The sequence below is a fragment of the Mixophyes fleayi genome, chromosome 10 (assembly GCF_038048845.1).
Source record: "Mixophyes fleayi isolate aMixFle1 chromosome 10, aMixFle1.hap1, whole genome shotgun sequence".
Lineage (NCBI taxonomy): Eukaryota > Metazoa > Chordata > Amphibia > Anura > Limnodynastidae > Mixophyes > Mixophyes fleayi.
In genome coordinates this window covers 26,065,383-26,087,840 of record NC_134411.1, presented here as the reverse complement: position 1 = coordinate 26,087,840, position 22,458 = coordinate 26,065,383, and the positions used below count along the sequence as shown (strand labels likewise).

At 42.8% G+C, this 22,458-nt stretch overlaps 2 protein-coding genes across 12 annotated transcripts in view; both read right to left on the bottom strand.

Annotated features, from left to right (window-relative positions):
- CKAP5 (cytoskeleton associated protein 5) overlaps window positions 1-9,230 on the bottom strand; it is a 32,709-nt gene extending 23,479 nt beyond the window's left edge. For 5 of the 9 annotated variants that reach the window (XM_075188176.1, XM_075188182.1, XM_075188181.1 and 2 more), the window contains exons 1-3: window positions 9,089-9,230; window positions 1,651-1,747; window positions 170-363 (exon numbers count right to left, since the gene is read on the bottom strand). In XM_075188176.1, the coding sequence (XP_075044277.1) occupies window positions 170-363; window positions 1,651-1,707 (251 nt within the window). In that variant the 5' untranslated portion in view covers window positions 1,708-1,747; window positions 9,089-9,230. Of the gene's footprint in view, window positions 1-169; window positions 364-1,650; window positions 1,748-3,802; window positions 3,919-9,088 lie in introns of those variants that run through there. The other 4 variants (XM_075188177.1, XM_075188185.1, XM_075188179.1 and 1 more) reach the window with 4 other exon arrangements.
- A 10,761-nt stretch (window positions 9,231-19,991) lies between these two features.
- Window positions 19,992-22,458, bottom strand: part of LRP4 (LDL receptor related protein 4) — an 86,074-nt gene continuing 83,607 nt past the window's right edge. For 2 of the 3 annotated variants that reach the window (XM_075188174.1, XM_075188173.1), the window contains exon 38: window positions 19,992-21,146. In XM_075188174.1, coding sequence (XP_075044275.1) covers window positions 20,814-21,146 — 333 coding nt within the window. In that variant the 3' untranslated portion in view covers window positions 19,992-20,813. Of the gene's footprint in view, window positions 21,147-21,873; window positions 21,935-22,458 lie in introns of all 3 variants that reach the window. The other variant, XM_075188175.1, reaches the window with a different exon arrangement.

Below are 22,458 nucleotides of genomic sequence, written 5' to 3'. Positions count from 1 at the left end.
CCACAGACATTTGGAAGTAAACATGAAACGGTTACGTGACTTTCCAGAACAAAGCAGGAATGGTGCTTTATTCACATTACTTGAGGTAAACTGTTTAAGCGTAACCACTAAAGTTTGGAAAGACTTCTGCCTCAATAAGATCTAAAAGAATATAACCAGCGTCACTTACTTTCCCGCAACATGTGCATTTTCTACATAAACAAGAGCAGCTTCAAGGCCTTTTAACTGGGCAACGGCATTAGAATCAGTCACAAACTTCTTGATCAGGCCTAGATACTTGGACCACTCTGGGCTCTTCTCATCCACGATCTTCTGGAACAATTTCACAACCTCCTCGTAACCATTTAATCTGGCTTTCCATAACTGAAGCCATGAAAACAAGACAGGAAGAAAATAAAGAATCAGATCATTATGGGACAAACATCTGTTTTATAGTTATATACAATCCTTATTTTTCCTCCCAAATTAGGTTAATAGAACCAAAAAGGGGCAGGGACTTCTATATACAAAGTGTACAACTTGTGTAGTATGAAGCGCTGCAGTCTTCTTCTGCATGTGACTATTAGAAGCCATGAGATTTCTCTTCAGGATGATCATATCTACTAGTCTACATACACAAAACCCCACTTCATCTGCACAGAGTCAGGTGCATTAAGATCTCGAGTTAAAGCTGCTCACACAGTAAATCTAGTATCCACACATTTTGACACTTAATCCCCCCATCCTCCTTATTTGCAGAAATTAAAGTGGGTTTCAACTTATAGACAAACACAACATTTGCTCATGTCCTTGTTCTATCTTGTCTCCTTCTAGACCAGGCTTGGCTAACCTGTGACACTCCAGGTATTGTGAAACTACAAGTCCCAGCATACCCTTCCAGCTGCTATATATTGGCAAATCATGCTGGGGCTTGTAGTTTCACAATGCCTGGAGTGCCACAGGTTAGCCAAGCCTGTTCTAGACTATTCAGCCATACAGGAGAGCATAAGAATACAAATTGTAAAAAAACAAAAACCCTTTAGATCTTCTGATTTTTTTTTGAGGCACAATATTATTTTCTCACATGATACCCTGGAAACTATTGAGGCAAAAAACATCAGACCACCATTGATGAAGGTAACATTAAAGCTGCAATCCCTGACACTTCCCTTTGCCTTGCAGTGGCAGCCATAGAAGTCTCAGGCAGAACATATTTGCATTTCAGCACTTTTACCTCCATTTAGGAGATGGCGGGGAACAGAGGGGGGTCATGCCGAGCAGAGGCATTCTAAAGTCTTGTAGCCTGTGCTATGTGACTGTGGTTGCCATGGTAACCAAACAGCACTTTGTAAGCCTACTCATTATCTGCAGCTTGAAGAAAATAAAAATCCACCTGCCTTCTTATAGGCAGAGTGGTGCATATAAAAAAAAAATAAATTCTGTAGGATTTTAGCTTTATATGCAACCACCCTCAGACATCTTATTTTCCCTCCTTGTAATTATGATTTGGGTTCCCCACCAATTATCAGGCGTTACCAGCATGAGAACCTGAATTCATCAAGCAATACATTAAAGGATCAACAGCAATTGATTAATACAATGAAGGATGGTAAATATACCCAGAAGACATAGCACAAAAATAAACACATGCTTAGTAGTGGCAGTATGTACCTTGTGTTCACATTTCTGATCTACAGGAAGTTTCATCCACTCACTGTCGTCCCCCATGTTGATTTCCTTCTGTCTGTTTCAGTTCTAAAGTGATCTGCTAGGAGAGGAAAAAAAATAATTAAATACACACATACAAGGAGCATGCAACCACACATGTATAATATACAATAAGAGGGGAGTACAAATCACCATATTTATATGCCAATGCATGGTGCACCTTACAATAGTAGAGGGACCCAGATGTAATGTTTACATAAGGGGGACCTACTAAGTAACTTTGCAATAAGCAGCAATCTGTCATCAATGAAAGGAGCTTCCACAACCATATAAAGCATCATCTGTGCTATATACAGCAGGTGTATGAATGCAGCATTTGATTGGATTGGCCAGGACTGTTGTCCAATTCACTGGCAGGTTTCAGCAGTGGATGCCCTCTTCCCAGATAATGCCAATTACAAGGCAACAATGGAAGTTAGGACTGTTACAAGGAGGCAGAGGAAATCATCCCTAAGTGAACACCTTTTAAAGAGAATAGCATTACTACACAGTGGACCAGTATGTGAGTAGTGAAATGTTGCATTGCCAAATAGCTTCCCCATCCCAGCATAGAATCACCAATTTATCACATACCCCATTTACAACCCTAAGAGGTGTATAATATGGTGTATTAACACAGAAAAAGAAGTTTGATGAATTTATATAGAATTTATAAGTTTTGTATGGTTTCTCAGTGTGTATCATATTATGTAAGAGTAACCCCTCAAGTGCACGAATAGCACGGGATTGCCCAAAAATCATGGAATAGTTCCGGCACAAAATGTGAAGTCAAGTTTGCCTCTGAACCATTCTCTGTCTCCCTTAACAGAGAGCTATATAGATATATTCTATATTAATGCAGCCTGTTCTGGGCTGGAAAAATAAATAGCTTGACCATCAGCTGTATAATTATCTAGGCAGCTACTCTTAAAATGCCATTTCCACTAATGCACACTGTAGAACTGGTTTGTGACTACACAGGTTTATAAAACGCCTAGTGATGCAGCAATGTTAGAGAGATCTGCTGACAAACAAGCAGCTCAGGTAGGAGTGGTTACATATGGAAAGCATCTGTACTAAAGACAACGTCTATTAGTAACGCTCACAAGGTATGAGGTACAATTTACTGCTAGATTACCTGCATTCCCTGGGAGATATGCTAACACACACACAGCGCATTCCCTGCAGAGCACGTCTTCCACAGAGTACACACATGAAACAAAGGTTTTTATACCACGCCAACAGCACGAACAGTTTACATGAGATTCGGGACACAACATAAATGGTAATCATTTAATTTACAGACATTAATCTCTAAGCTGTCACAACAGGATTTTTCTATGTATTTACAAACAAGTACAGACAATGGAAAGTAATACATCAGAGTAGTGACAGCAAGTATTCAAGTGCTGAGAATGAACTCTAATACAAAGGTAAATAGGAAAACAAAACTTGCAGAATTAAATTTACTTAGTACTATAGCATTACAGAAAGCTACCAAGACACCCCTAACAGAAGGCTATACCTCTTGTTACTGTACACTAAGACTTTAATTACTTTTATGACAATTGGCTGGGGAGGGGGGTGAACTACCAAAAAGATAAATAACCATGTCAAAATAAACACAGCACAAGAGAAAAATAAAGTATCATGTCAGAATTAAAGCTGCTGCTGATGTACCCTTAAAACCAAAATGTTCTTAATGCACAGACCGAAAACATAGCGTCCCTCAAATATTTTACAAGACCCATATAATATATTTTGAAAATACACGATTACCTAACCATACATTAGGAGCCACTGCTATAACCAGATGAGAAATAGGTCAAGCTGGAAACCAATACTGTTGCCCAGACAGTGTGCTATAAATAGTATTTCTGTACACCGGGGGATCTCTTCCAGGAACAGATCTCTGTGAATACACTTTATATCAGAGCTTTAAGGAAATAATGATCAGAAGCACCAGACACAGGACTGATGTCATGCAGCCAGGTAGCTGGTGCTGGAGGCTGCCTCTGCACAGTCACCACACACACCCAGTGCAGGCCAGATGGAGAATCCCTGCACACAGACACCCCCAGTGCAGCAGGCTCAGGGCCCGGAGCTCCGGCATTACCTCCGGAGCAGGAGCCGGGGGGCCCGGGTGACGCTCTCCTCTCTCTCAGGCCGCCTCACACAAAGGGCTCGGTCTCATCCTCCCGCAGCTGGAACCAGAGCGGCGCAGCCAATGATGTCACATCAAGAGCGGGGGCCCGTCCCTTCCGGCGCCAGGAGCCAATCACACCGGCCCGGCATCATCATCCATAACACTGCCCCTCATGCCCACCGAGACCGGGCACCACGCCCCTGGGTACCATCTGTCATGCCATCCCTCCCACTGGTGATCACTACAACCCTCCAATCCAAACCGGCCCGGCATCATCCATAACACTGCCCCTCATGCCCACCGAGACCGGGCACCACGCCTCTGGGTACCATCTGTCATATCACCCCTCCCACTGGTGATCACTAAAACCCTCCAATCCATACCGGCCCGGCATCATCCATAACACTGCCCCTCATGCCCACCGAGACCGGGCACCACGCCTCTGGGTAGCATCTGTCATACCACCCCTCCCACTGGTGATCACTACAACCCTCCAATGCATAACGGCCCGGCATCATCCATAACACTGCCCCTCATGCCCACCCAGAGCAGACACCACACCCCTGGGTACATCTGTCATACCACCCCTACCACTGGTGAGGACTACAACCTCCAATTCATACCGGCCCGGCATCATCCATAACACTGCCCCTCATGCCCACCCAGACCGGGCACCACACCCCTGGGTACCATCTGTCATACCACCCCTCCCACTGGTGATCTCTACAACCTCCAATCCATACCGGCCCAGCATCATCCATAACACTGCCCCTCATGCCCACCCAGACCGGGCACCACGCCCCTGGGTACCATCTGTCATGCCATCCCTCCCACTGGTGAGGACTACAACCTCCAATTCATACCGGCCCAGCATCATCCATAACACTGCCCCCTCAGACCGGGCACCACACCCCTGGGTACCATCTGTCATGCCATCCCTCCCACTGGGGATCACTACAACCCTCCAATCCATACCGGCATCATCCACAACACTGCCCCTCATGCCCAACCAGACCGGGCACCACGCCCCTGGGTACCATCTGTCATGCCATCCCTCCCACTGGGGATCACTACAACCTCCGCTCCAATCCATACCGGCATCATCCATAACACTGCCCCTTCATGCCCACCCAGACCAGGCACCACGCCCCTGGGTACCATCTGTCATGCCATCCCTCCCACTGGTGAGGACTACAACCCTCCAATCCATATCGTGCGATCACAGCATAGGTGACAATGCGACAGTATCCTGAGCGACGCTTTCTAGCCATCGCAATTCCATGTGATCGAATTGCAGGACAATCATTTACAATTTAATCAACACCAGTCTGATTGCACAATGTGATTGGAACACGTGGCTGCACCTTTACAGAGGTAACAGGACAGTATTCCCCTCTGCTCTGTATTACTACAGGTAAACCAGAATACCTCAGTTTGTAACATGCTCAGTGGATGCAGTGTTCATTCCTGTACCCATTTCCTGGGTGCTCCACCCAGCTGTCTACTTGCCATCCAGCTCTTGGAGCCCAAATTATAATAGAATAAATCATTGTTTCTCCTACTAGAACAGGCACTATGTGAGCTACAGCCAGCAGTGTGTGTTACACCACTGACCACCAGTCTGACCAGTCCTGGCAGCTGTGGGCAATAACCTCCAACATTTTACAATATTATGGCAAAGTATTACACTGCCCCCACCCAGCAACTTAATGCCACCCAGCTTGCAAAATTTTCTGAGGCAAACAGTAGATGGATGTGATTCACCTGATAAATAACACTAACAGGCAAAGTTTGTATTATGACATCCATGACCATGACTGGTGCCATCAGTCCATCAACTAGTCAAAGAGTTCTGCCTCCAATCCAATGGTAACCAATAGCATTATACCTCTGGAATATGGATGGCCATCTGAAACTACTGGACAACAAGCTTCTCTGGTCACTAGTATACATTACAGAGCCCTTGGATCAGATGTGCATCAAGGTACATCATTATTGATGGAAGAGCAGAACAGGATATTTCCTGAAAGCTTTGATATAAAGTGGGGTCACAAAGATCTGTTCCTGAATGAAATCCCTTAGTGTACAGAAAAACTATTTTTAGCGCAGTGTCTGGGTAACAGTATTTGCCAGTCAATAACCAACACTGGCTGAATGAGTTCTTTCAATTATGGACTGTAACTGAACCTTGAAAAGCCACTGTTGGTAGAAATGGACTTTATGATTACGGGAGTGGGTCAATAATGTAATCATGGTCAAATCCATGACCATCTACACAACAAGTGTCTGCTCCACAGCTGTATACAATCTTGAAACCAACACACAGAGTGGTCAAATACCAGCAATTGAACAGGTAGATTTTTAGGAAAGCCTACAACACTCACTGTTTATTAGGAACCTACATTAAAATTCCATTCTTGTTATTTGCAGGGCACAACAATACTCTGCAGCATCAGTTGGGAAACAGTGTACATAAAACATGACATAAGCACATAGAAGGTAGACACATGAAAGTAGCGGATAAAAGGTAAGGACAGAACAGCTTGTGTATGGATTAGGAGAACAACAGCTACATGGGGTAATAAACCTATACAAATATAATATACTACCGACTTGTTTGGCTAAATGTGTTGCTCACATACTTTCCGGATATAGATTGTAAGCTTGCGAGCAGGGCCTTCTCACCTCTGTCTGTTTTACCCAATTTGTTTACTAGTTTTGCTATGTTTGTCCCCATTGTAAAGCGCTACGGAATATGTGGGAGCTATATAAATGATGATGAATTGTTCCCAATTGTAAAGCGCTACAGAATTTACTAGTGCTATATAAATGTTGATGATGATATTCACCCTTAATGCTGCATTACCACAAAGATTAAATATTTCACCAATGTGCCCTTTCCCTAGACCAAGCTTTAGGTACCACTACACAATTGGGTAACCAATTAAGCTGACCAACTTTAAATGGCAGTAAGCGCTGTAAAAGGTAAGGAACAGCCCTGTATATAACAGATTTATTTTTGTTCTAGGTCAGTGGATCCCAAACTTTTTCAGTTCAAGGCACCCTTAAGGTTTACATAATTTTTTTCAAAGCACCCCTAAGCCAAAATAATTACCAAGTAGGCCCCCGCTTTGCTTACCACTGGCCCTGGCAAAGGGCACCCCAGGCACACAGTTTGGGAACCACTGTTCTAGGTAGTAGTGTACCTTTAAAGCACATCCAGCAACCACGTACGTCCCAAACACCAAGAATTATTATGTCATACTGTATACTTTGTCAGTTACCTTTATTATGGCCTTTTATCAAAATTCTGATTGCACAGAATTAACATTACTAAACCTGCAAACAATATACTTTTAAACTGGCCTCCAGGAGATCAAAGTCCTTTCCATAATAAATATCCAACTGCTCAAGTCAAAGTTGATTACTCCAAAACCTTATCCCACCCTGAAAAAGGACGCATACCAGACAGACAGATAGCCTTCCTCAAAACTTGGTGCTGAACGCTTTAATTCAGGATACACAATGCAAATAAAACAATGCACACATTGCTCTGCTGAAATTAGCCCTTGCATGTTTTTCTTAAAAACTCAACCATAAAATAAATTCAAGTCTGGAACCTGATTTAAAGTAGTATGGATCAGGAAGCCATTAGGTCACTATTACAAAGCATATTCTGCTAAACAAAATGGACAAGATTTAGTAAGGAAAGTAAGGCAAAAAAATGAGTAAATCTTCTCCAGGATAAACCATGTTACAATGTAAGGAGTGAAAATCGGTTTATTATTTTGCACACAAGTTAGATGCTCACTGTTTCTTCATGTTGCACCCAAATATTTGACAGCTTTATTTTCTAGAACATGCCCTACCTCAACTATAAATCTGTCCCTACATTTTTAATTTACCTGCCCCTCCAATGCAACATTGTTTTGCCAAAGTACAAAGTTACTCTTTTCTTGCTTTACCTTCCTTAAAGAATCAGGCCCAATATGTGCAGGACTTCAGTGCAACTGCCCTGAAGGCATTTAGGGACAGGTCACAGGGACACAATGTGACAGAAACAAATATACATTGTTTCACATCATTATCTAATGCATCCTGGTACAGCCACTTGTGGGAACAACATACAGGCAAGGGCTGGCAAATGCTAGCCCAGGGGGGCAAGACTTGACTCACCAGCCTATTAGGAACATTTTAAAGGAAAGAAAATGCAGTTTGCCCATTGCCCCAGCTCAAGGTAGCCCACTATGGCACAATCCTGAGGCAGATGCCCCCTCCCCCCATAACATACACTTTTACATTATTCTTGAAGAGGACAGAGAGCTTAAAGTCTTAAGGGCATATTCAATTGTTGGCAGAAACACCAAAAATCTCACGCTCTGTGCACTATTACAGTTATTACAGTAGTTTTGTCGCTGGATTTCAGCTCACAGCTCCCTGAGCCGCAAGCTGAAATCCAGCTTTTACCATAATAACGGTAATAGTTTTAACGCAGCGGGATATTCAAACAATTGAATATGCCCCTTAGTATACCAAAACCAGAAAACAATATACACCACTTAGCTTAGTGTACAATTCAAACTGTAGACAAGGAGAGTTCACCAGTGTATGATAGTGTGAACCAGGGCTCCACTACATCTTGTGGGAATGCAGCTGCATAGTGTATTTCCATGGTGATAGAGACATATATATATATATCTCTATCATAACTAGACATTTTTCGTGCCCTGGGCGAGACAGGGCAAGTGGGTGTGGCTAACCTAATGTGGGGGTGTGGCTAGCACTTTACTGAAATAATTCTGTTACACATATTTGCAAATGCATGAGAAAATTATTATATATATATATATATATATATATATATATATATATATATATATATATATTTGTGAGACAGAATTTGTTATTATAGCAACAATCCCCATTATAATTAGTGTGTACACTACAAATGCTCCACATTGTACAACATCACCAGAACTAATATGCACACACGTCTCCCCTATTGCCACTCATACCCCCTGCTGCCAATCACTGCCCCTCATGTGCAATGCCCACCACCCCTGACAGACACCACAGCCCAGTGTCAGGCTAGATTACACACATATGCAGTAGACAGAATCAGAATCCCCTCTCATGTCCTCCTTTATACCCCAGACCCATCCACCCTCACACCTAGGCCCTCTCAGGGCCCCTCTCCTCCCATGACTGACCCCTGACACCACGGAGCCCCCGTGTGCGCCATCACTCAGCCCTAACCTGATTCCGTGCAGCTCCGGGCTCCCCCTCGCGATCTATCGCGATATCCCTGGCGCTCCGGGCGGCCGGACTCTCCGCCGTTTATACCGCTTGTTTGAACTCGCTGACTGCGTAGTATCCTTAAAGCTGATTGGTTCCCCCGAGCAACAGCAACGGCTGCTCGTAGATTGGGCGGTTTGAACGCAGTAGGCGGGGCCACATGAAAGGCTCGGTGCGGCGCTTAGCGGCTGTCAGTGCTGGCTGTGTATGTAGTGACTGAGCACAGTGCGCCTCTGCTGGTCGTCACCGGTAACTGCAGCCAGTCCGTGGAAAATACACCAGCATATCCGGGCTGAGAGGGCGTGCTGCGACTTATAGTTCTACAGCAGCTAAAGCGCCACAGGTTACCTATATCTGCTCTATAGAAATGGAACAACTCAATTGAGTTTTTGAGTTTCTACTGTTTTGGTTCTACATGTTTGAGCAAAGACTACGTTCCTCTGCATACCTACCTACTACTTATACACTGGAACAATGTATTATACCTAGAAATAACAATATTAAGGGAAGTTGAATGAAGATAGTTTGTGCATGATAGTTAATGGATAGAGTAGGGAATGAACTGTGTGTTAAGGGTATTCAAGATCCTTGGATGAGAGGAGTCTGTGTCCCACAGTAATCATCATGATCATCATCATCTATTTACATAGCACCACTAATTCTGCAGCCATGTACAGAGAACTCATTCACTACACTCCCTGCCCAATTGGAGCTTACAATCTAAATCCCCTAACATACACAGACTGAGAGAGACTACGGTCAATTTAATAGCAGCCAATTAACCTACCCTACCAGTATGTTTTTGGAGTATAGGAGGAAACCAGAGCATCCAGAGGAAACCCAGGCAAGCACAGGGAGAACATACAAACTCCACACAGAAGAATTGAACTCATTACCCCAGTGCTCTGAGGCAGAAGTGCTAACCACTGAGCCACCAGTCATTGTCTGTTGTCACTTCTTGGCTTTTTTGGCCAAGATCAATAATAGATGCCCATATAGGTTGTGGGGCTGAAAGGTGTCCTCACATGGTGATGTATCGTCACATGGTCCGATGGCCAGGCATCGGTGCAGGGGTACCAGGGTCACTAAGTAAGGTACTTGTGTTTTTTCTGGCAACACTTTAATTTCTCTGCCCTTGCCTTATGGATGGACAAGAACGTTTTTACAATTCCGTCCATAACACTGGGAATCTCACACTTATGACATCTATTTATTTATTAACACTTAGCACTTGTACTTAGTACTTTTTTGTCACACTCTGCTGAAGGGCACTTTAAAAAACTGAATTTTGCTCTGGCAAAATGGAGGGGGAAGGGGAGGAGGTATGGTTTCAATTCTGAGATTGAAAGAGCCCTAACTCTTGGCTGCACTCAATACCCCAATGTTCTGGGGTCACCCAATTGGATGCCAGAGAAATGGGCCCTGTATTGTACGCTGACCACCTGAGACCGGGTACTGTATAGTACACTGATCACCTGGGACTGGGCCCTGTATTGTACACTGACCACCTGGGACTGGGCTCTGTATTGTACGCTGACCACCTGGAACCGGGCCTTGTATTGTACACTGACCACCTGGGACTGAGTTCTGTATTGTACACTGACCACCTGGAACTGAGTTCTGTATTGTACACTGACCACCTGGGACGGGCTCTGTATAGTACACTGACCACCTGGGACGGGCTCTGTATTGTACACTGACCACCTGGGACGGGCTCTGTATTGTACACTGACCACCTGGGACTGAGTTCTGTATAGTACACTGACCACCTGGGACTGAGTTCTGTATAGTACACTGACCACCTGGGACTGGGCCCTGTATTGTACGCAGGGCCGGATTAATCATAGGGCTAACTGGGCTACAGCCCGGGGGCCTCGGGCATCCAGGGGGCCCTTGAAAGTGCTCAACAGCATTATTGATCGGTCGGGGGCGGGGGCGCCCCCGGCCCGATCAATGCTGCTGAGCACTTTCACTGCAGTCTTTCCCCGGTGCGCTGTAGTCTCCTTACTGAGGAGATCTCGTGAGTCTCATTCTCGCGAGATCGCCTCAGTAAAGAGCGTAAAGCGCGCCGGGTAAGGACCGCAATGCAGGAGAAGGAGGTAAGTGCCTTGGGGGCGGCTTGGATCATGGGGGGGAGGGGGGCCCTCACGTGGGAATAGAGGCCCCCTTAGCCCAGGGGCCTCCATTGCCTTAATCCGGCCCTGATTGTACGCTGACCACCTGGGACTACTATTTTATTCACATGAGTACCACAGGTATGTATGATCCTGAGAATGGAAACATGGTGATTTATGGTATAATTTATGGTTGTACGGTGATTTGATTCTTGCCCCCCAGATTAAAATTTGCCAGCCCTCCCATTTACCAGCTTCATTACATTGTCTATACTAAAATAGATGAAGGACTACAACAGACTAAACAGCATTTATCCTGTTTTTAATTTACCATAGGGATTAGTAATCCCTATTTTTTATATCTGTTCAAGCTATGTTAAATTTAAGAGAATACAAATAAGGGTCTTTCTACATGAGCCCCCAAGCCTCTATCACAGCCATCTAATGATGTGACATTTTGATTTAGTGGCATTGTACACACTTTTGATTTTTTGTTATATTTTGGCCCAAGAACAGTTTATTGGTGCAGGGATTACCCAGAGCACCAGGATCTGTTTGTTCGTTTTTTAGCCCACTTGGAAGTGATAAATAGTGCCCTGTTTTTCTCTGGTCACACACAGGGCTCTATTTATCAAAGGATGAAATGCACTATTACAGGCTAGAATGTGAGTTTTCTCCACAGTTAGTGACATTTTTTCACTTGCCCTATACATGTTCGAGAAACTGAAAAATGTTTATTTTTTTTCCAGGTTATGTTTTTAAAATAAATATAGGCTACCATGTTTTTATATATAACAAGTACTTATATTGCTTTTACATCTGTTTATATATTTATTTTCAGTGTTCCTGGGATCTCAAATCAAGCTTCCAGCTCCGGACCTCCTCCAGGCCACGCTCAGGAGCGCTGGGTAATAATGGAACCAGTATCGTTTAGGTTATTTTTCGCAATCAAATAAAGATAAATCACCTGTGATAAGTAATTTTTTTTATCTATGTGATAAGGGAAGATTTAAAAATAACAATTTTTATTGTGATAACCATGATAAATATGGACAAATATATGGCAATGTATAGCATCATTATTTGACCAGATCAAATGAGTTCCAAGCAACCAATTTAACCATCATTTTCGACCATGGAATCTTACACGTGCATGACGCTTCATGTTCGTCTAAGATTAAATTAGGCACCTGAAATTGACACGTGTGCCTAACTTAATATGTACAAGTAGCCATATGCACTTAGATTGATGTTGGTCATCTTGTATCAAATACAAGCTGGCCACACACATAAAGATCTGAGGGTATATTTACTAAACTGCGGGTTTGAAAAAGGGGAGATGTTGCCTATAGCAACCAATCAGATTCTAGCTGTTATTTTAATGAATGTACTAAATAAATGAGAGCTAGAATCTGATTGGCTGCTATAGGCAACATCTCCACTTTTCCAAACCCACAGTTCAGTAAATCTAGCCCCTGGACTTATGGCCTGATTGGCGATTGTATGGAACAGACTTCATGCGTTCTTGGCTATCTTAGTGGTCGGTGGATGCCCACATACATGTTGATTTTCAGGCCCATTGGGTCTAAAGCAGGGAACATTTTCAGCAAACTTGCTACGTGTGGGACAAGTTAAATCAACACCACAGCACATATAGCGAGTCGGGCCACCATTTCTTCTGATCTGAAGTGGCAAGGATGAAAAATCCAGTAGGCCAATGACACATATTGTGTGTAAAGCATCGTCTGAGCAAGTTCCAGGCAACCGTGTCAGATCTGGCTGATAGTCCCAATCTGTAAACAACCAAATCTGTGGCTGATTAGGCCATGTCAATCTGCCATATTTCTGGCCATTTATGTATGGGCAACTGAGAAACAAACAGGCTTTTGGCAAAACAGAAATAAAACACAATAAGGCTCATCTGTTAGACCTTACCTGAAAATAAAAATGGGCAGCACGGTGGCTAAGTTGTTAGCACTTCTGCCTCACAGTGCTGGGGTCATGAGTTCAATTCCCAACCATGGCCTTATCTGTGTGGAGTTTGTATGTTCTCCCCGTGTTTGCGTGGGTTTCCTCCGGGTGCTCCGGTTTCCTCCCACACTCCAAAAACATACTGGTAGGTTAATTGGCTGCTATCAAAATTGACCCTAGTCTCTCTCTCTCTCTGTCTGTCTATGTGTGTGTGTTAGGGAATTTAGACTGTAAGCTCCAATGGGGCAGGGACTGATGTGAATGAGTTCTCTGTACAGCGCTGCGGAATTAGTGGCGCTATATAAATAAATGGTGATGATGATGATGGATACTATGTAGCAAAATAATGCGTAGTCATTAAAGGTACTCTGTTCCTGCCAATAGCTTCTTACAGAAACTCTGTTCCTTCTTGTCTGCTTATTACAGAACGTCATTGAATATTTCTATAAAGCATTTCCAGCACTGTGTGATCAATTAGACCTATACTTGGGATATAAATAGCTTGGTCATGAGGTAGCGTACTGAACTTTATATAGCTCAGTAAGAAAACAAAGCTTTTATTTGGCACATGATGAATGCAACTAAATGAAATGCCAGCTTAATTCACTCTAAATGGCACTAGCGACACAGATAACACATAAAACAAGCTGTGATCACTGATCAGGCTGGAACTGTTTTATTGACTCTGTCCTGTTTGTTTTCTGTGTGTGGCTGAGAGTAATAATAAGCGATACCTCCCAAAATCAATACACCACACCCACCACATTCATATGCAGAAGATATTAGAGGAGAATAGAGCACATTATTTACTTCAGCTTAATTCTGAATCCTTTTATGTGGTGGATCCACGTTTGGTACATTCTAACAGAGAACAACACTCCCTGTTCTAACTAATAAGTATATTACTAGTCGGCGAGGAGTTCTGTGACCACCGACACAGTCCAGGTGCTTGATTCAGGTCACGGAAGTCTGACATGACCTCTACTGTCCATTTGCTTTGCAAAAATTTACTATTGTGGATTGGTCGATTCAAAAAGAGTGGCAGGGTCAGCGAGGTCACAACATTTAAAATCAATGTGGTTTTAGTTGTTTGACTTGATCAGATATCACCTTCTAACGATGTGGGATGAGCTACGACTGTGTGCTATAGGGTGAGGAGTTAATATCTTGCTTTCTAACAGAGTTCTGGTGACAAGTGAAGAATGTATTTTACCTAGGAGATTCACATCTGAGGCTGACAGCAGCTGCAGGACACGGCTTATGCAGACGGGCATAGGGATTACATGGCAGCATGGTGGCTGAGTGGTTAAGACTTCTGCCTCACAGCACTGAGATCATGAGTTCGATTCCCGACCATGGCCTTATCTGTGTGGAGTTTGTATGTTCTCCCCGTGTTTGCGTGGGTTTCCTCTGGGTGCTCGTTTCCTCCCACACTCTAAAAACATACAGGTAGGTTAATTGGCTGCTATTCAATTGCCCTTAGTCTCTCTCAGTCTTTGTCTGTGTGTCTGTGTGTTAGGGGATTTATATTGTAAGCTCCAATGGGGCAGGGACTGATGTGAATGAGTTCTCTGTACAGCGCTGCGGAATCAGTGGCGCTATATAAATAAATAGATGATGATGATCTCTATGTAATATAGGGCTGACAATGGAAGCATCTAAGTGCAATATATGGATGGCAATGGGGGGGGGGGGGGGGATTCTCAGTGTAACATATAGGTGACAATGGACGGATGCCCTCTGCACCCATTAAGCATGATCATTCCTTAACATATAAATGTTTTACCCATAGGGCACAAGCTAAGTATTTACTTTCATGCTGCAATAGATTTCTTTGCTGCAACTATATATTTTGCTATAACGGTGGCTCAGTGGTTAGCACTTCTGCCTCACAGCACTGGGGTTATGAGTTCAATTCCTGACCATGGCCTTATCTGTGTGGAGTTTGTATGTTCTCCCCGTGTTTGTGTGGGTTTCCTCCGGGTGCTCTGGTTTCCTCCCACACGCCAAAAACATACCGGTAGGTTAATTGGCTGCTTTCAAAATTTACCCTAGTCTCTGTCTGTGTTTGTATGTATGTTAGGGAATTTAGACTGTAAGCTCCAACGGGGCAGGGACTGATGTGAATGAGTTCTCTGTACCACGCTGCGGAATCAGTGGCGTTATATAAATTGTGATGATGATGAATATCACGAGAACTTAACATTTCAGCTGCAGGCGGTACACCACATTCATTTGACCCTTACATGTTCATTATACAAAGTACTGAATCCCTATAGTGGGTGTAGACAAAGTGTTTCACGTTTAGTTTTGAGAAGTTAATAGCCTTACTTTAAGGATAAATATCATCTGCTATCTATCGAACAGTTTTTCCTAAAATCCTTGCACTAGATATCCTGTATTCTTAAAAAACATAAAACATTATTTTTGCACTACAGACTATTAATATAGTGTTCAACTATTTTAGAGTGATTCGTTATAAAAGTTTAATATGTTCATTTCTTGTTTCTGTGAATTAAAAATGAATTAGATCCAATATTACAGACAAAATCGAAACAAGCACTAGCATTGTGCCAGGTATATGTAAAGGTCTGTTAGATGTTTTCAGATTACTGTTTAGGGAGCTGTAATTCATTCTGCATTTCTACTGATACATTTAAAATTTGGAAAGGTCTTACCCGTAGCTGCTAGTTCTGTATTTAGCAGGAAGATCCTCATCTATCCATTTACACTTCTCCCAGTTTCATTAATGAAGTTACATTTAAAATATACAACCCCTCCCATTATTTTGCTAGTATGGATAGACGTACAAACATTCAGAAACCCTTACATCAACATAAAACACAGCTCAGAGGACAATATCAGAGGAACCGTTCACAACTTACCACTGAAAATGAGCAAATTTCCTGCATTTAGTTTCACAAAATGAACTATTTGGTTTTATTTATAGAACCAATGTCGTTCAAGTCAGAGTTTTTACTCTAGCCCATAATTATACACTGTAAACATAAACATAAGGAATTAAGAAATATCACGTTTGGGACTTTGTGGTGTATCCATACAAAATATAATAACGAGACACAATGACCAACGCAAGTGGACCCTTTCCTGTAGCTCCTATGCCCCAAATTATTCACTCACGGCTATCTGTCCCTTTTCCCTAGTCTTAACAAGTTATGTATCGAAATGTTAGACGTGGGAATTCCTGATTTAAATGTTACCATCTTGTTAAATCTTGACACCAGGGGGTAGATTTACTAAACTGCGGGTTTGAAAAAGTGGAGATGTTGCCTGTGGCAACCAATCAGATTCTAGCTGTCATTTTGTAGAATGCACTATATAAATGATAACTAGAATCTGATTGGTTGCTATAGGCAACATCTCCACTTTTTCAAACCCGCAGTTTAGTAAATCTAGCCCCAAGTAGTAAGGCCCAGACTCCAAATAGCCCCAGTGACAAACAAGGTATCACCGTGACGCACAGAACCTGCTATAATGGATATTATGTATACCATATAAGAGTAGGTGATAAATAAAAGGACACTGAATACTGCTGGACAGGAAAAAGGTACATACATCAAACGTAACCCCTAGCAACCAACCCAATACTGTTAATTTTGCAGTACAGTTTAGAAAATGAAAGCTAACGTCTGATTGGCTGCTATGGCAATGTTGGAGAATGTATTCTCTCCACACAATATTGTCATGACCAAGATCGTCTTCCTTATGGCTGCAAACGCCCAAGGGTAGTGTGGTATCAAATACCAGCCTGAGGGTTTAATGTCCAAGGAAAATCACAATGTTTGCTAAAGCACAAGATAAAGTGAATTTGAAAGAGTGTGTAAATGCTGGAGCTCAATTCAAGCATATCGCATAATTCAATTAAAACATGGGCCATAGGTGGGACATTTCTGAACAAGCTGCCCCTGAGAATCTGCTTTAGAATATAAAGCAATCATTATCACTATTTATTTATATAGCGCCACTAATTCTGCAGCATTGTACAGAGAACTCACTCACATCAGTCCCTGCCCCATTGGAGCTTACAGTCTAAATTCCCTAACACACACAGAGACACATACACACAGAGACAGACAGACTAGAGTCAATTTAATAGCAGCCAATTAACCTACCAGTATGTTTTTGTAGTGTGGTAGGAAACCGGAGCACCCGGAGGAAACCCACGCAAACATGGGGAGAACATACAAACTCCACACAGATAAGGCAATGGTCGGGAATTGAACTCATGATCCCAGTGCAGAGAGGCAGAAGTGCTAACCACTAAGCCACCGTGCAATGAACAATCGAACAATCACAGGTTTATATTTGATAACAGAGAATAATATCTTGAATTCAGCTGCTCAGCAAACCTAGAAAATGTGATACATCCCTAGTCCTGGCAAGATGCAAGAATCTTACATTTACATTTCTGAAGTATTAGAACTTTCATATAAAAAAAAAAAAAAAAAAAAAGGCAACTTGCATTTTAGTTTTTTTTTAGCCCTTTCAATGTAAGTATATTTTACTTAAAGGCTAATGCCAGTTTTGCAAAATTGTTAGAGAGGGGTTCATTAAAAGGATAGAGCTCAGCTACTGGGTACAAATTTTGCACATGGAAAAACCTTTTTGTGCTGCTCTTCTCTTTAGAGAAAAAGTATTTGGATTAGGGGTAATATTGTATTAAAATCTGGTAAGAGGTGAAGTTAGCCGCTAAAGGCTAGAACAGAATATAGAATGAATTAATCTGAAGTAAAATTAGCAGAAAGTATGAGGTGTAGTTTAGCTTTGTACATGGAACCCCTACAACACAATGTTTATCGCTATGCGGCAGGGCTTACCTTATCCCACGGTAGCGTGTTAGCCAATCGCTTCACACTCACATCCTACACCGGGGCAATCTGTTCAGCTATTTATGTACCGTGTCCCACAGCCACATTGGAATAAATACTATTATAAAGCCAGTGTTACCTATCCCTTTAAGCAAGTTGTACCAAATATTCTCAATGAGCCCATGAAGTCTGCCCATTTTACGACATTGTTCTTTCTAGGTGTTTCTTATATGTTTAATTAAAATAAAACACCTGGATCCAGTGCTCTAGACTATTATGTAAATGAGGATTGGGTCATCCAGCCTGTACAAGAGTTTAATGTAGCTACATTTCTATAGTTCCTGGGGCAGTACAGCGAGTATCTTGTGGTCTCACCGTCTAATTATTATTCTGATGTGATGTAGATATGACAGATAAGTGTAAATTCTGTTAAGTATAAATTGCATTTAAGATCTAAGTTTAAAGAACATCTGACATCCTGATGTAAATCTCTGAATTAAATATTCCAGACTTCTTGGAACCGTGTAAGAGGGGGGGGGGGGGGTGTGTGTTACCCCCCTGCTGACATGTGTGTCAAAAACTGTATAGAGAGAGCCGTTGTGCACTGAAGTGCATCATTCCATCTGTACCTTCAACTAGCGGCTGTAACTGTCCTTATTATCATCATTATTATTATTTATATAGCGCCACTAATTCCACAGCGCTGTACAGAGAACTTACTCACATCAGTCCCTTCCCCATTGGGGCTTACAGTCTAAATTCCCTAACATACACACACACAGACAGACAAACAGAGTAGGGTCGAATTGTTAGCAGCCAATTAACCTACTAGTATGTTTTTGGACTGTGGGAGGTAACCGGAGCACCCAGAACAAACCCACACAAACACGGGGAGAACATACAAACTCCTCACAGATCAGGCCATGGTTGGGAAATGACTCCAGTGCTGTAAGGCAGAAGTGCTAACAAATAAGTCACCATGCTTATAAAAAGATCATTTAGCTTCAAGAACCTGCTCTGACGACTCCCTACCCTGCTGTAAATTCCTGTGACCTGCAGATTAAACCAAAATCTAATCCTTTCTCCGGTTGTTCTGAGGTGGACCCAGCATTCCAGTACCAACGTTTTGCCCGCTACCTGCAGCTCTGACCCGTGTGATAGGCCCTCCACAGCAACCCTGATCTGAAGGCAAGAGAGGGCAAGGGTACCAGCCAGGGTGTACCCTAGCAGCGAGAGTTACCCAGAAGAAAGCGATTCTAGGTGCCGGTGAATGAGCCTAGTGGTGGCAGCAAACTCCTCCCATTACGAGTCATAGGGGATTTTTCACAGGGGTCCCAATAATTGTACTAAAGAATTATACCGACAGGAGCACCACACCATCATACGATAGTTTAGTTAACACAGTGGTTCTACTGCTAATCAGGCAAATTATAGATTGCAGTTTGGGTAGCATCGCTGTGCTCCATTCAGACCCAATTCTAATTCCGTGGAGTTTGGCCGTTCTCCACATGTTTGTAGGAGATTCTTGCAGATACTCTGGTTTTCGCCTAAATTCAAAATACATATTGGTAGGAGAATTGTCTTCTGATCAAAGTGCCCTGGAGTGTGTGTTTGTGGTAGGCAAATTAGATTGTAAGCTCCACTGGGGCAGGGTCTGTTGTGAGCGAATACAGTTCTCTAATCGTATAATACTGCAGAATATGTGGACTATTTAAATACACGAATAACAATGATTCTAATAATGAAAAAGTTCCCCCAAAACAAACAGATCCCTATCATCTCTACAGGAGATCAGACCGTTCCATGTGTAGGCTCATACCATTGTTTTTTTAGCATGACGTATATACGTTCGGGAACTGGACCAGATTGGGCAATACATAGCAGTAAAATGCCTCTCTTTCAGACACACAGCCGGTCCACAAGGCATTCCTTAAGACAAGAAAAAACACCTACGAAAAACTATTTTTATATTAAGTTATCACAACAGTCTAAAATACAGAGGTTAAATAAAATAGAAAAAAAAACAACAACAAAAAAAACAAACATATCCAGAAATCCTTGTTAAAAACGTTACAAAATAAACAACCCACTGCGGACAGTTTTTTTTTCGTTCCGGCTTAGTATAAAAAATTAGAATTTTTAAAAAAACAAAAACCCCTTTAAGATCAGTGCTTAATCCATCCGGTACGGACAAGGCGCGGAGCTAGGATCCATTCAGGTGTAACCTGCAGGATATGTGAGTGATGAGTTAGTTACCATTTAATGTTCCTGGGTGATCTTGGCACAGATGCTGGAGGTATAAATCAGTTGTCACATCCAGATCAGTAACACAAGGCAATGCTGTGGGTCACTAGACAATGATGTTTTAGTGCTGACCACGGACATTTCCGCATTTCTGCTTTCATATCTTTTAAAAAAATAAAATTAAAAATAGAAACATTTGCCAGGTCAGACCACCGGTAAAACGACTACAACCAATCTGTTCAGTCTTCACAAAGGAGAATGTCACCTCCTACCCATAAGGTCAATGAAGCAGCCAAACATTAATACACAGGAGGGTGTGCAGCAAAGAACGCAAACAATAAATCTTGCCCGTCGTGTGTGTCCAGTCACAGATCTTTGAAAGGTCCAGTTTAGTCCAAGTGGAAGGAAGCAGAGCCGAGTGCTCAAGGAAGATACAGATACTCCTGATTAGTTGAGTAATACTGGGAAGGGGTAAACGCAATCTGTGCCGCTGCCCCCCCAGCGCCTCTTCTCATGTCCTCTGGTGCCTCACACCTCGCTCTCAGTGGAGGGTAAGTGCCTCCCTCTCCAGCCAGTGTCTGGTAAGGAGACTCTACGTTCAGGGCTTGGTGGGAGCGTGACACTGCCCGTCTCGGACTGCTCTTCCTGCAGCAGCTGTTGCGTTTCGGTCAGGTCGAAGGAGGCGGTGCTGGCTTGCAAAGAGACAGTGTCGGTCTTGATGCACACGTGGTCCCGGAGGATGCTGGCTCGTGAGGGTTTCACCTGCTTAAGATCATCCCACTCGCTCTCGTCACCAGACAGTAAACCAAAACCCTCCAAGATTCTGATCTTCTCTTTGGTGAAGCCGTTGTCGGGGACAGCCTGTGAAACGCGTAAGGCATTGAGTTATTGGCAAAACAGGCAATGTGCATTCACCTTTTTAAGAGTATAGACTCACAAGCTATTATGTCTAAGTAAACACAGCAATGAAATACACAAATAGAGGCGACATAGCCTTAACCTTAAAAAATGCTTTAGTATTTTTTAAGAAGTTAGCCTCCACCGCGTACACTTAGTCCATCTAGTCCCACTGAGCTGGGTGCTAGTGTCTGGCCCCACCCATTGTGGGAGGGGCCGAGTAATATATTCGGTTTAGTTGGTTCATAACTAGTTGATAAGATTTAAAATTTGTGTAACACTTTTTAAAATTCTAACACTTCATGATAAAAATGGTGGAGGAATATTGAGGGGTCTAGTACAGGGAAAGTGATCTAAAAATCGTGAAGGTCGATTGCCCTCTGCAACGAATATAAAATAAGTTACCACAAGGCTTGATAAGTAAATGTCATGCTCACACGGTTAGTAAAGTTGACCAGGAATGCTAGGACAGTGCATCTCAACTATCTCCCAACAGAGGGGTTTACCAGACCCCTCACAGCGTCACCAGTTAGATAACAAGCTTAATAATGGGTCAGCCATTGAGGGGTATCTGGAAAACATGTCCTGCTGTCCATAAAGTACAGATTTCAGACACGTTCGACTGGAATAAAAAACAAGTCAGCATGGTGCGTATAAAAAGCAGTCACTCCCATGCAGCAGCCAGCAATACCTGCGGGTAGTGGAGGGACTCAGAAGAGGAAAGGAGAGAGACTGTCAGAGGGAACAGAGTGCTGCAGTGGATGAGACAGTGCGACAGTCAGATTAGTAGACTTATATGTAACCCAGGGGTCAAAGGGATTACTTGGCTCCAACAAGGAAGATATACATTCTCCTTCTATATTAACAAACATGGCATCATCCTCAACCCAAACACACAGGTCTCTGCCCATACACCTCACCTGTCTATACACATTGGGCCCATTTAATGATGGACATCTGTACGTTGATAAAAGTAACTTGACAGTCTATAATGGACATGCCTGTGTTGGATAAGGAGAGCTCCGGAATATCTCAGATTCCAAGAGCGAGCGGCACTGGTTAATGATACTGTTGGGCATAAGTGATTTGGTTAAACCGGTACAAACAATAAAGTATGAGCACACCTGGTGCGTGTGGGATAATATGGTGGGTTTATGGGTACTGATACGGTGGGTATATGGATACTGAATTAACTGGACATTGAAATATGCACAATTTTCCATGTTGATAGATGGAATGAATGGCAGGCGGACGGGAAAGTGTTTACATAACTGCG